This window comes from Bacidia gigantensis (genome assembly GCF_019456465.1).
Source record: "Bacidia gigantensis strain McMullin 20006 chromosome Unknown contig_134, whole genome shotgun sequence".
Classification (NCBI taxonomy): domain Eukaryota; kingdom Fungi; phylum Ascomycota; class Lecanoromycetes; order Lecanorales; family Ramalinaceae; genus Bacidia; species Bacidia gigantensis.
In genome coordinates, this window is record NW_025408593.1 from 1,254,474 (window position 1) to 1,268,280 (window position 13,807).

At 48.4% G+C, this 13,807-nt stretch overlaps 5 protein-coding genes across 5 annotated transcripts; 3 read left to right on the forward strand and 2 right to left on the reverse strand.

Annotated features, from left to right (window-relative positions):
* Positions 1-148: 148 nt before the first annotated feature.
* Positions 149-1,261, forward strand: KY384_002153 (uncharacterized protein; the record flags this gene model as incomplete). The annotated part of the gene is made up of 2 exons (XM_044810679.1): positions 149-640; positions 692-1,261. 2 exons carry the CDS (start codon positions 149-151, stop codon positions 1,259-1,261), a joined length of 1,062 nt encoding a protein of 353 aa, XP_044672653.1.
* A 1,595-nt stretch (positions 1,262-2,856) lies between these two features.
* Positions 2,857-4,965, reverse strand: KY384_002154 (uncharacterized protein; the record flags this gene model as incomplete). The annotated part of the gene is made up of 4 exons (XM_044810680.1): positions 2,857-3,239; positions 3,297-3,500; positions 3,562-3,958; positions 4,006-4,965. 4 exons carry the CDS (start codon positions 4,963-4,965, stop codon positions 2,857-2,859), a joined length of 1,944 nt encoding a protein of 647 aa, XP_044672654.1.
* Positions 4,966-7,227: 2,262 nt separating this feature from the next.
* KY384_002155 (uncharacterized protein) lies at positions 7,228-9,302 on the forward strand (the record flags this gene model as incomplete). Its single annotated transcript, XM_044810681.1, has 3 exons — positions 7,228-7,676; positions 7,726-7,955; positions 8,002-9,302. The coding sequence occupies 3 exons, from the start codon at positions 7,228-7,230 to the stop codon at positions 9,300-9,302; spliced, it is 1,980 nt and encodes a 659-aa protein (XP_044672655.1).
* A 671-nt stretch (positions 9,303-9,973) lies between these two features.
* KY384_002156 (uncharacterized protein) lies at positions 9,974-12,675 on the reverse strand (the record flags this gene model as incomplete). The annotated part of the gene is made up of 3 exons (XM_044810682.1): positions 9,974-11,211; positions 12,239-12,594; positions 12,653-12,675. 3 exons carry the CDS (start codon positions 12,673-12,675, stop codon positions 9,974-9,976), a joined length of 1,617 nt encoding a protein of 538 aa, XP_044672656.1.
* Positions 12,676-13,218: 543 nt separating this feature from the next.
* KY384_002157 (uncharacterized protein) lies at positions 13,219-13,802 on the forward strand (the record flags this gene model as incomplete). Its single annotated transcript, XM_044810683.1, has 4 exons — positions 13,219-13,260; positions 13,489-13,697; positions 13,747-13,768; positions 13,794-13,802. The coding sequence occupies 4 exons, from the start codon at positions 13,219-13,221 to the stop codon at positions 13,800-13,802; spliced, it is 282 nt and encodes a 93-aa protein (XP_044672657.1).
* Between the last annotated feature and the right edge of the window lie 5 nt (positions 13,803-13,807).

The following is a 13,807-nucleotide window of genomic DNA, read 5'->3' on the forward strand; positions in this document are numbered from 1 at the left end:
TCTTCTCCACGCTTTGTTCCATTGCCCAGTCTTCGGGTGTCTGTTCTTCCTTGCAAAGAATTCCGTTTAGACCCACGAGCACTCGCACACTGCCTTCCCTTGCTTTCTGCCTCGTCGGTTGAGGATTCTCAATATGCCGCGTCCTGATATGCCACCTACCCCTGCAACATCTACAGATATCACTGGCAAGAATGATGCCCACAAGCCGCCTCCTAACCAATTGTTTGACCTTCCTCCGCCAGCCTTGACATCTCTGCAAAACAGCACTCCGAATGCTTCCGGCCATCGCCCAATTCAACCAGCTGGTGCTTCGGCATACTCACTACCACCTCCACCCACACGCTCACGAACGATCATTCAGATGACACCAAAATCTTTGCCTAAGGATGACGAGATACCGGCGAGGCAGTCTTTCCCCAAGGCATCAAGCAAACGGGGAAGAACAAGCTCGGGAGCCGCGACAGCGCCCAAGAAGCAGCCTAGCTCAACATCTGCAGCGGGCAGAAAGATTGCGAGGAAGACTGCACACAGTGTGATCGAACGTCGCCGAAGAAGCAAGATGAATGAAGAGTTCGGAACTTTGAAGGACATGATCCCAGCTTGCTCCGGACAAGACATGCACAAACTCGCTATTTTGCAGGTGCGTGTACGCTAGGCAAAACAGTACCACGACCTGCTAACATGCTATCAGGCAAGCATTGATTACCTACGCTATCTCGAGGCTTGTATCACAGACCTCAAGGCCGCCAACAACGCTCTCTCGACTCCTCTCGTTCAACCGCAAGCCCCATCCCTTCGTGACGATCATGATGCGACAGATTCTTCAGACGATGAAGAAGAGGACGAGGAGCCAACGAATGCAGTCGGTAAGGAGAGCGGACCGATGGAAGGCGTAAACCACCACAACGTAATCCCAACGGAGCCCTCAAACATCCAACCCACAGCAATGTATACTCCACAATCCAGCATCAATTCACCGGACGACAGTAATCAGACCCAACGACATCGATCATCTTATACATCCTCTATGTCATCTCTACCGTCTCCACTCTTCGGACCACATCGCCGTCTACAAAGCCAACATTCAACTTCTGCGTACTCTTCAGCTTCGTTAGTAACGTCGCCTACAATTGTGCCAAATAGCGAACAAGACGAGGAAGCTACCGCGGCCCTGCTAATGCTGACAAATGATCGAAGACACCTTCCTTCGCCAACGAAGGTGAAGAAGGGTTTGAGCGTCAAAGATCTGCTAACGCATTGAGGCTTTTTTGCATTTGGAGTGGTTGACCATCGTCAAGAAGATGCCCTGTACTGCGCCCAGACGGATGAGACCTTATAGAGTGCGACAGCTGTGGTTGTATGAACGATGTTAGGAGGAACATTTTACTCTTCACCGAAAATATAGCATATTGTGTAGACTAAAAAGTGCATAGAACAGAAACCGAGACCGCTTCAGCAATTGATTGCAATTGACGAGGACATCGTTGCGTAGCACAATTGGAAAGTTGTATGAAATATGGTTAAAGCAGGGGTAGGTACCAAGGTACCTCAGACTCAGATCTTTGACGGAAGGAGAAAAGCCTGCATCTTTAAGCGTGTAAAAGTTGTTGCAATCGAAAAAAAGTTGCGCAAATCCATTTTGACGTTTTCTCAGTATCGACGTAACGATGACTGCAAAGCACCTAGACCTATATACAATTCAACGTCCCTCCACCCTACCACCAATGTTCGATGTCTTATCTTCGAAAAGAAACCCGCCCATAGCAATGGTTAGCATCATCTAGACGCGTGATACTCAATACTCCTCCCCATTCGATTTGGTGTCGGGCCCCTCGGCATCTGGAAACGGATCCTCCAATATCCCTTCCTTTTCTAATCTTCTCGTCGCTTCCTCAAGCGCCCATGCTTGTATCCTGTATTTCCAAGACGTTAGCACATTCCTACAAATTCGGCTGCCACAGAATGATTGGTCAATCAATCAACCCATTTTCCCCCTCTCCCCTAGCACATCCCCTCTCTGCTGCCTCTGACTCTTATCTCTGATCTCTCACCCCCCGCCCCCCCTTTCGCTCCCCTACAAAACCCCACGCCAATCCGGGGTACCAACAACACCGACCGGGTAGAGCAGTGGAATACGTACGAAGTATCAGGTTTAAAGGCATAAGCAATCCCCGCGAGCACCAGACTTCCCCAGTATCCCCACACCCAGATCGTCTCCCACCCCTCCTTCTCCTCCTTTTGACCCGGCTTCACGCCGAACAGCCAGCCGCCCGGGGGATCATAGTGAGATTCGTGGCCATTGCCGCTGGATGAGCGGGTCGGGGTACTTGATTTGAATGTGCGGAGGTGGGTGGTTGTTGGGGGGGGGTAATTCGTTGGTTTGGAGGGAGTTGCGCGGGAGGCGTGGGTTGAGAGGGCGGCAGTGAAATGATGAGATGTAGTGGGGTGGGAATGTTGCGTGATCTGAGAACGAAGGGTAAGAGGGCGGAGGGGAGGCATTGCGCCTTGGTGGTGGTGAGGGTGGGTATTGCTTGGATTGAACTTGAGGGTTGGCGGGAGTCGAGGGTTTCGGGCTTGGCAATACTAGGCTAACCTCGGGTTACCTGTTATGGTACTTAGGGATGAATTCCTCAGCATTGGTGGCATTTGGACGACTACATTTTCTGACTACAGTGGCTGTAGCCAACGAAAACAATAATTATTTCATCCCTTTGACCCGATCAACGGTTTGGAAACAGACTTATTCTCTTTGAAGAAGTGCCTACAACTTCTCCCTGTGTTGCGGCAAATGTGAATTTAGAAACATCTACCTGTCATACTTTTCCCTTTCTGCAACTTGCATCTCGTCTGTTGACTCTAGTCTTGCATGATGTCTCCTGCAAGATCTGACTCAAACGCCTGAATAGCTTTCAAGGCCGTTTCAATGTGTTGAAGTTTTATGGGTGACTGCTCACCCACAGCTAGCGCATAAGCTGTCCTCGCGGTGTTCTTGATTTGTCTCCCGTTTAGATTCTCGTGTGCTAGCTGCTCTAGATTTGCCGGACTCAGCCAATCGAGCTTTGAGTCTGGTGAAACCTTGCGCAAAAATGTCTTCCACAAGCTCTTGCGGAAAGCTGGAGAGAGAGCGGGATAGTTTATCGCAAGGTGAATGCGCGATTTAAAGGCTTCGTCAAATGATACTATACGGTTAGTGGTTAGGAACATAATCCCCTGATAATATTCAATGATCCGCAAGAACACTAATAGAGCGTCAGTTCACATTAATTCAACGGTGATAGTCATGGCCCAGACAGTACCTGATACAAGGCCATTTCTTGTAAGATCGCTTGTTTGACGCTGCTCGAGAAAAACATCGGCCTCGTCAATCAGGACTATAGCGTTCCAACTCTCGGCCAAGCGAAGCGCTTTCCCCAAGCCCAGCTCTACCGTATGCGACGAAGCTCCAATATCGCCAGCAGTTATTGTATACAAAGGACGCTTGCAGAAATCTGCGACGCTTTCTATCCAGCCGTTAGCATCGGAACCCATGAGAAAATATGCTTCTTCGTTTTGCTTTCGTACCTGCAGTAAGTGACTTGCCAACGCCTGGGACACCATGGAGCAAGAAGATCAGACCCTTCCCTTTCCCTTTAATCACATCGTCAAATGACAATCCTAGGATGGTGTGTACATTGACGAGTGAGAATATCATTTGCTTGTAACTTTTGTCTAGCATCAAGCTTTCGAACGCTGCCAAATTATATTCAGCGTCCTTGACCAAGTCAACATTGAAAAAGCACCACCTCTTGTCCACAAGTGCGAATCCTGGGATGAAAAAACTGCAAATCAGGTAGTCGTCGTTCCCAAGATTCAGGTGTTCTTCGTTTTCTACACTAATAGTTTTACCCTCGTAATAGGGTTCATGGGATGGCGCAGATTCATAGAATCTCTTTCCATCAATCATGATTCTGCCTCTGACCTAGTCAACTCAGCTTGGCTGATTACGTGGATACCTTGTATACTTACTGTCGTAGTTTGCAGAGGGAACTCGTCTTCTTCGCCCTCAAATGTGATTCTCCTCTCGGGTGCTAGGGCCTCTGCAGTACCGTCATACTCGCAATGATGAGTCCCATGCAAGCTAGTATATTTCTTGCCTCTTTCAACCATTCTCTGAGTGATAAGTTCTCTGTCCACAAGAAAATCTAGGGGCTTGACGGGCAAATCCGTTAACGGTTTATAGCCATCGTATGACCGGATAGTTTGATTCTCCGTAATGTAACCAAAATTTAGCCCATTGTAGGTTATAAGTTGTCCTTTGACAACCCATCTAGGTTTATCGAATGCGCGTTCCCTTTTATTGATCTCAACAATTTTGAGGACTCTTTCCGTCTCGGCGACTTTCAGGTACATGTAGCTCCCAGGTCTAAACACCATCCACAAGCTTACAAAATCAATGCTTGGGAGAGAAGAAGGGGCTTCGACAAAATTGTAGTAAGTGTGAAGTTCGCGTTCCAATTTCCGATACATGTAAGTGAGAGCGAACATGAGGTGTTCAATAGCTGTTTGATCGTTCAATTTGCGACCATATTCTTGGAGCTCTTTCCGATAGTAAAATAAGTACCGTGCATCATTGACCAAAAAAATATGCTTAGCCTGGACATTTAACTCCTTATATTCAGGGGCAACTTCCTTGAATGCGCGCTTGATATAAGGTGAGCGAATCTCCAACGTTGTACCATCGAGTTCCTTGTCTTTGTTGTAAAACCTTGTCAAAACTAGAGCAGAATCATGCGCCCTGTCCTCTGGAATCTCCAAGTGTTTCCTCGATCCTACACTAAGCACGACTTTTTCTCCTTTCGAATTGAAGCGTGATTCAAACGTTTTCAATTCACATTTCAGACCACTTTCATTCAGTGTTCCTTGATTCGAAATGTCATTGGAGAATGGATCTACTTCGTCAAAATCTCTAAACCCGCGAGAAGCCATTCTGGCAAGCAGAATTGGGGGAACGTATCGTTATTTGAGTACTCAAGAAATATTTTTATCGATCATAGGTGGAAAGTGCAAATATGGGGGTCTTCAAATGAAAATTCCAGGGTAGAGGTTGAGCTTTGGTGTTACCACCCAAAAGAACACAATGAGACAAGCGAATGGGAACGAAAAGGACCCTAGTGTATGAAGAGAGAGGCGAGAGATGGAACAGGTGGAGGAGTTGAAAGGAAAAGGCTGAGATGAGAACGATCAGGGAAATGAGACAAGAATCAGGGAAGCAGGCTGAAGGAGGCAAGGCTAAGGCGGGTAGGGTCATGCTAATAGTTTTCTGCTACAAGGCAGACGAGCTGACAGAGGCACTGACATCCTCCACCTTGAGATGTCCCAATGCAACAATTTAAGGCAAAACGCTAACGCCGGAACAACATCCCCTTTCGCCTTCTTGACCCGAGATGTACCTGGAGCTCTCCTTCCATGGTTCTACATAGATATTCTATTTCAGCCTAGTCCCAAAAGTCTTGATCAATTTTCAAGAAGTCAGAGTGATATTGATAGTCTCCATGCCTATGTCTTTCACACCTTTTCCGAAAAAATGAACAGGAGAGCATGACTAATGGGATCTACCATCAAAGGCCTCAATGCTAGAAGTTTCATTAATCTGCTCAAGAGCTTGATGTAAAGTTCTCTGGTCCATCCGCTCTTTCACAGCGTCAAGGTTATGGTATGGCTGATCACGCATTGACTCCTGCTGCCATCGCTGCAGCATGAGCTTTGATGAATCTGCTGTCTGCTCAGCGTTCGATTTCTGGCCAGTGCTCCGTCCAGCTTCATTGCGCTCAGTCCAATGGCGTTGTACTTGTATATATTTATCATTACTTTGATTTTCTGTCTGAGTGTGCATTTTCTAGGCACTGGTCAATCTCGGCCACTTTAAACGAACCAAGGAAGGTTTCCGAGCAAATACAGACCGTATTCTCATGAGATATCAAACCCCCGCCAGTATTTAGCGGCTTTGAAGAGCACGGGGTGCTCGCTACTTTGTGTGTCGGCATTTTGATAAGCTGGCGACCGTTAAAAAAAGACAATAACAAGAATCAAAAACATCATACTTTACAATTCCCCAATATATTGTACAAGTGATAATGTTGTTGTCAATGTGTTGATTGACTCTGGCTCTCCCACTCTCTCTCGCTCTTTTGAAATGAAAAATTGCTGAAGGACGTCGCGTTGCTTTATATACGACGCAAATTGAGAAAGAGCATTTTGGGTATTAGTGTGAACTTTTGCATTCACCGAGCACAATGGTGCTGGTATAACCCATCCTTGGACTTGGGACATGTCTACTTGGATTCATTATGGGGCAGCACACCATGGGTAAAGCCGCTAAGGTATTGATATCCTTGACGGATCTTTTGTGATCTTTCGTGTGGGGCCAATGTGGTGCCAGTAAAGGTATGGGCGTAGTTACGTGGATGCTCATTTTCCCCACGAAGCTGCACAGGCATTGGCCCGATCCATGAAACAACATTCGTTCTGCGCTTCATTGTTGGAGTCCTAGGACCCACGTCTGGTAGAGGACGGAAACCCCTTTCTGCAAGGCCTAAATGCGCATTTTCGGAGCACCTTTTGTTCTTCACCCGGCAAGGCAGATCAGGAAATGAGGGCAACTGATGGATCAACTCGTCTTACCATCGACATTGGGAGGTGTCATTATGAGGACACTAGCCTGTTCCACTCCGACTAACGTGGCCGGCAAAGTAATCCACACAGAGGGAATTTGGGAGAACCTTTTGGAGAACCTTTTGGAGAACCTTTCAGAGAATCCTTTGCGCAACGTAGGATTTCTGGGATTGGGGGATGAAGCTTCGGGCCTGATGCGTCAGCCCCGATCTTCGCGCTAGAACTAAGCCGACCTTATATTTTTGGGATTTTGTCAGGAACGCCTACCAGCTACCAAGCCGTGTCGATGCAGGATCGGGTCCGCTGGACGGTGGTTGCCTTTGGAATCTAAAGGGCACACCTTGTACTCGACCTCGCAACATTATAGCATTTGAGAGTCATTTACGTTTCTCACCCGTGCCTCTACTGTGGTCCTACAGCACATCATCAGGCACTTATTCGATTCGCGATGATGAACAGCCTTGCATGTTCTGTCGTGAGTTTGTCTGCTAGTGAAAACCACCTTGCTGAATGGGAATTATGACTCTTTATGGCTAGCTAGCTGTACAGTAACTCTACAGAGTCCGTTCATTCCGAATGTGGCCTTCACAGACCGTTTTCACACCAAGTGTTAGCTCAGCGTCGTGGGTAGATGGCGCCGGTCAGCACAATCCCACCACTTCTTACCAGGCGAACTCATCCCAATCTGCTCAAACCCTTCCTTCTCTCATCCCAAATCTGACGACGGCCTTCTCCGATGGGTCACCATTCCTTGTGCCTCCTGCAGGTCCTTCTATAACAGCCAGTCAGCGAGTCCTCCCATTGCCAGACCGCTACGAATCAACTTCTGAGAAGCCTCAAGCTACAGCAATAGATCACCAGCCACAGCCGCTGCGAAAACGTAAACGAGCATCACAACGCCGGCAATATCCTGCGCGTGACTGGGAGCGCCATCGCTCGGAGATCAAGAAGCTCTACATTGATCAGGACTTACCCCTTGAGGATGTAACAAAGAAGATGTCTTCGCTTCACGGATTCAATCCTCCGTATGTCCATCGGAGCATCTTGTGAGTAGCATGCTAAGGTTTGCATTAGGGTGAAAAAATTTAAAGAAAAATTGAATGAGTGGCGATTCTTCAAATATGTGCCAAAGGAAGTGCTTCAGTGGATGCTTCACAAAGCTGAGCAAAGGAGTGCCGCAGATACACAACACCCGCAGGGCAAAAGAACGCTTTTTGAATACGGGGCTCTCGTACTCACTCAAGACGATGTTCAAAAGCGGTCTTCTAGGGCAAATCTCGGGACGGGCGAGAATGCTGACCTCGGTAAGATTGTTTCTGTCTTTGCAGCCATGTCTAAAGTCCTTGATAGGCGCTCCCACACCGCAAAATGTAATCTACCAAACTCCGGGCGACATGGCGCTATCTCCACCATCAGCAAGAACCCCTAGGCAAAGTAGGGATACTGTTCCAAAGTGGACTCCGGCGCCTTCTCCATGCCAATCTCAAGATCAGTTCTTTCCGTCAACGTTTCAAAACTACACGCTCACACATTTTGAGAGTATGGAGCGCGAGGCTAATCGACTTGAGCGTGAGGAAGATGTGTACGCCGCTGAACAACGGTACCGTGAGGCACTGGCTGGCCTCGAACGTATCCTCTCAGCTACACACAAGCAAACAACTGCTTTGGCGTACCGACTGGCTACTTTCTATGCCAACCATGATCGTATGGATGACGCCGATCGGGTTCTGCGTTGGGTGACTGAGAAACACGTTCGCCGTTGGGGCACTGTTCATGAAAACACCATGAGACATCTCCTTCATGTTTCAAAGCTATATCGTATTTGGTCTCGCAGTGATGAGGCCCTTTCACTTCTGTATCGGGTCCTCGATACCTGGGATGACAAGTGTCAGGCCAACGTGGATAGAGAAATGCCGGTGCAGTTTGGTACCACTCGACACAGGGAGCCATCCATAGCCGTACTAGGAACAAATTCAGAGCGTCCTGGATCACGGCAAGCGCCGCAGACCTTAGCAGAGATTGTTGACCCACTGCGCTTTGATGTGCAAATGAGTCTATCAAACACGGGGCTCCAAGCGGGAGATGTCTCGACGGAAGAAAATCTACTTCATCTTATCGGCGAGTGCGAGACTCATTGGCAGCGTCTCAGCTTGGAGATATTGCGAGCTAGGTGTACATTGATCAATCTTTATCGGAAGCAAAACTCTCTTGAGAAATGCTCTACAGCACTAAAAGAGGCTTGGACAGCCGTTCACAAGTCATTTGAACCAGGTATCGAAAAGACCGAAAGGCTGATTCGGGCATGCCTCGAGGTTGGAAAACTACATTTGGAATGCAACGATGAAGAAGTTGCCGAGGACCTGTTTCAGAGCATCGCGCAAAATGCGGAGGATGCATTTCAAGAGGATCACGCAGTCATCATCCGAATTTTCATTCATATTGGCAAGCTGTATCAGAGCCAGAAACACTGGTTCAAAGCCGCACCTTGGTTTGAACGGGCTCTCGCAGCGTCGATAGCGATTGGTGATTCAGAGAGCCCCTTGATTAAAGTTCTGGAAGAAGCCTTAGAGAATCATTGCTATTCTTCGACATGCGAACAGGATATGACCATCACCCTAGACGAATTACGAAGAATCAAGTTCATATTGTAATAGATCGAAAAATACTAACTCTATAGCTTGCAGCTTCTCATTTGGTTTTTGCATTCAAATCCCCTACCTGGTTGACTCTTGGCCAGATCAATAGTCTAGAATTAAGATTTCCTTCGTGAAGAAGTAGGACTACCAGATACAACTTTGTTTTCTTGGCAACGAAGAACGGCAAGTATCCCTTGCATTTGGCAGAATCCCAAGTTGGGATGGATGATATTTGGATCAATTCTTCAACACAGACTGGTCTTTGAAAGCCTTGATTTTTCTCACTGCTAAATGCATCTCACTTCCGTGGACAAGCCCGACTAAGTGCGACGCACTCAATGGGGGTTACTTCTCGGAATCGGCTGGAAGGATGAAGTTTCGTACATACGAAGGTATGATTATGTGCCATTGGCTAAGTTTCAGTCTTCTGTCTACAGTAAATTGATGACCAGCATAACGTGTTACACGGAAAATACAATCTTCGCCATACCATTGTCCGGATATCATGATCCTGACCCGTCTCGCTAAATGCACAATCATCGCTCGAAAACATCGTTAAACGCTGTAATTCAGTAATTCGCTATCGCCTTGAAGCAGATCTTCCTGACCGCCGCGTATATCGATCGTCTGATCTTGAAGATTCGCTACCTGCCAAATGGTTAGCGTTTTCAGCGTGCAAGATGAGGCTACTTGGTAGACTCACTGTAGTCATATGAATAGTCAGAGTAATAGCTACTACCAGCTCCATAATCACTCTTCTCGGTTTTCTTATCTCTTCTCCTCTTCAATCCAAGCACCACTGCCAGGGTGGTCAGCCCTCCCACCACGGCAGTCGGACCCCAGAATCCGCCACTCTTCTTCTTCTTGACAGTGACGGTATCGGCTCTCGCCGGGGCCAGTCCAAACCACCTTCTCCGTCCGCCACTAGCACCATGATGATGTCGGTGCTCTTCGATGACCGTAGTCTCTGTCTTCCGCCTCCTGTTGCGGAGACCAAAGAAAGTGAGACATGCATCCAATCCGGCACCAGCACAGCAACAGAGTATCAATAAGAGCAGAAATATGATGGCAGCGATAACGCCAATGACGATACCCGCGATCGCACCAGGGCTGAGGCCGTTATTGCTGGATGAAGTCATCCCGTCCGAGCTTCCTGCTGCCGTGGCTGTCGCTGAGGTCGCGGTTGAGAACGGTACGGTAGTCGTCGCGGACCCAGTTGACGTGACGGTTGTTGCAGTGTTGCTTGTCGGTCGCGATGGGGCTGATTGAGTAGCTGCTGGCGTAAAGATCTGGCCGAGCACAGAGCTACTGCTGTCGCCACCACCGTTACTCGCGGCGCATTTGCCAGCGTAGACACAGTATGTCCCGGTTGCGCAGCACATTCCTCCACACGGTGTCTCTCCCATCTGGCCGCTGCATGATGTTTGCGCGGCTGCTGAGGTTGCGGCACCGAAGTACGAGCTGTAAGTGATGGTGCTTGTGACATAGCCAGTCCCGACAGTTGTGGTGGTAAAGAATTCCCATCCTGCTGCATCTTGAACTTGTGAGGGACTTTGTTGCTGTGCTTGAATGTTGTTGCCGGTTCCTCCTCCACCTCCGTCATTGCATACGGCTTGATTCAATTGATTGGTACTGCATGTTTGCCCTGCAGCGCAGCAGAGTGGGGCAGTCCCTCCCTGTGGTGCCCAACCACATGGTGTGCAATCACGTTCTGTGAGGTAGTGATATCTTGACTCGAGCAGTTCCTTGAGTTGGTCTGTTATCTTCGGTCGACATTCTGATATGTGAGTTGTGGAGAGGAGGGTGAAAAGAAGGGAGATGAGGCTTGGTGGCTGAGAGAGCCGCATTCTTCGTTGGGAATGTCCAGTATTGATGGCTGCGAAGCGGTTACTATGGACGTGCGCGGTCGCAAATTCCTCAATTGCTTTCGGTATGTTAGAAAATAGGCAGTTCAAACGAGTGACAATGGGTATAGATGGGTGAGTATGCTAATGGGAAGGGCATTGTCTTGCGAGCACGTTCCTATCAACCCGCCAAATTAATTTTCCCAACCTCCCCTGCCCCCTCGTTTTTTGACCGATGGTTCGCGACCAACCAAATTGCACCAGACTGTTCCGAAAAAATCTGGGTCGGAGAATTTGAAGGCTGGAACCGATGACGATGCCTTCTTGAAGCGATCTGGTTGACCGCCTCAATTGATCTCGTCGTCGCCGGTTTGGGTTTCAACGTGCCCCACTTTGGGATGTGGACCCGGTAAATAGTTTAGCGGGGTTGGCAGGGGGTCCAGCCTTTCGGACAAATCAAGTTAGACCCTATGGTCCCCCCCTGATATGGCCCAATCTAAGAAATGCGCATCCATGATTTGAAATATGCTGTCGCCCGGGTGATGCGTACTTTCCACCATCAATGCGCAATCTTGGCTGCGGCCTATACGGTCCGGGCAGTCTGGAAAGCCAATCAGATTCATTACTTTTGCGATAGGATATCCGTCCGCAGTCGTTTGGCTTCTAGCTCTGCGCATACGTCGAGCTTCATTTGAATCGGGTATGTACAGTGTGCTATGGCTACTTTGAACCATCTTGAACCTTTCCGACCGTACATTACAATCGCATCGTCGCCGTCTCACTTGTTGGCATAGAAGATTAACCCTGTCCAAACCCCAACTCCTCTTCCTTCCACTCATCAAATCACATCCGCCAGCGCTCCCCCGAGAACAGCAATGCCTTACCCTCCCGCTCTGAAAGTCAATTTGTTGCCATTGCCCGTTACACCCTTAAGCGGCAAGTCCATTGCCGCCAACGTTACATTCTTTGTTGCAAGGCATCAATCAATATCGTCTCCGGCACCGTCAATTCGATCTCAACACCCCACGCCAGAAATAGGTTTGAAGTCCTGCAACGGGAAACGCGCCCGTTGATCCGTCACATTCCAGGATCCGGGGCTGATGGTACCGGAGTAGGGCGATTGCAGGAAGGTGAGGGTGGTAGTGAGGGAGTTGATGAACGTCTTTTGCTGGGCTGTGAAAGCTTCTTGTGGCTTGACTTGGTCGAGTAAGGGATGACCGAGATCGGACCAGGAGCGGTCCCAGATGCCGGCGAGAGGGACGGTCCAAGGTCCGTCGCGTTCCTTGCCTAAGGCAGCGTAGGACTTGACCCAGTAATCAGAAGTAATCTCGTAGGTCGGGAGGCTATAAAGAGGGCGGTAGAAGATGGCTTTGGGATCAACGAGGTCGTCGGCATTCGAGCTAGGATTGAGCTTCAATGATTGAAGCCAATCTTTGTCGATTGCAATGACTGGCATATTATTGCTGATTCATGTGAGAACGGGCCATTACGAGAGGCAATGAGAGGCAAAGAGGAGCTCACCCGATTTGCGGTTTCAATCGCATGTTTGCCAACCTGAGGGTGTCAAGTAGCGCAGACGCAGTGCTCAATTCTGGTTCGCGGATGTGGGAAAAGGTTTACTCAGCGGTCTCCTCTACTTCCCAAGCCGAGTTTCAGTCTTCATTGCCGTCGATGTACGTGATCAAAGACTTGCTTGGCTTTTTTCCGGCATATGCAGCTCGGTATTCTTCCCGTATCTCATCTTTAATGAACTTCGCTTCAATTAGAGCCTGACGAGCTTGGATAAGATCCGCTGACTCATGTTTCTGATTTGAATGAGCATGGTCTTCTCCATGTTCGGCTTTTGTTGAGTCAACATACCTTTCCAGCATTTTTCAGGTACCTATGACCATTAGCCAAGAACTTTCGTCAATTAGAGAAAATGATCTTGGTACAGAATGAGAAATTCGAAGTATGAGCTTCCGCTTAAGGAGAACGTGGGTCGATTGATGCGTTGCATGGTATCGGCATTGAGAAAAAGCTGAAAGTTTGTGACTTCCTGGGGCCATGATGTCCCATCTGGTATTCCAGATTGGTCGGGCTCCCTAATGAACAATGCCCGGTTATCGTCAGATAGACTACCTGAGCCGGTGAATTTATTCCTGAGGCAGAATCCGATGGCTTTCCACCATGTAGCCTAGATAGAATGTAAGTCGGTCGCCGTCCCCTTGGAGAATTCTTTTTCCTTTTCATAGGCCGCAATCTAAGCCCTCATCTCAGACGTCAAACCGGCAAAATCATTGTACTTTTCCTATTAAAGATACTTTAACATGTCATCCGAAAAGACCAACTGACTGTTTTGGCTTTACTATGGCCAGGCCATCAAAGACAATGCTGGCGCCAACTTTGGGCCATTAGGGGCATTCTTCCTAGCGAATGAAGCACAGAAAGGTCCTCTGGCAGGGGGCAGTAATCCAAATGAGTACACCTATCAAGGCTTATACGACATCGGCCACAACCTTTTTGCAACCGACAATCTCTTTTACAATCCCTCCGCCCTTCATGGATACGTGGACGCTCTGAAAATGTGAGTCTCACTCTTGAGCTCTGTTGACTCTGCTTACCGTTGGCCTAAGATACCTGTCCTTCGTCGACCTGGTACGATGCATTTGTCTCCTCAAAGCTTGACTAAATGGT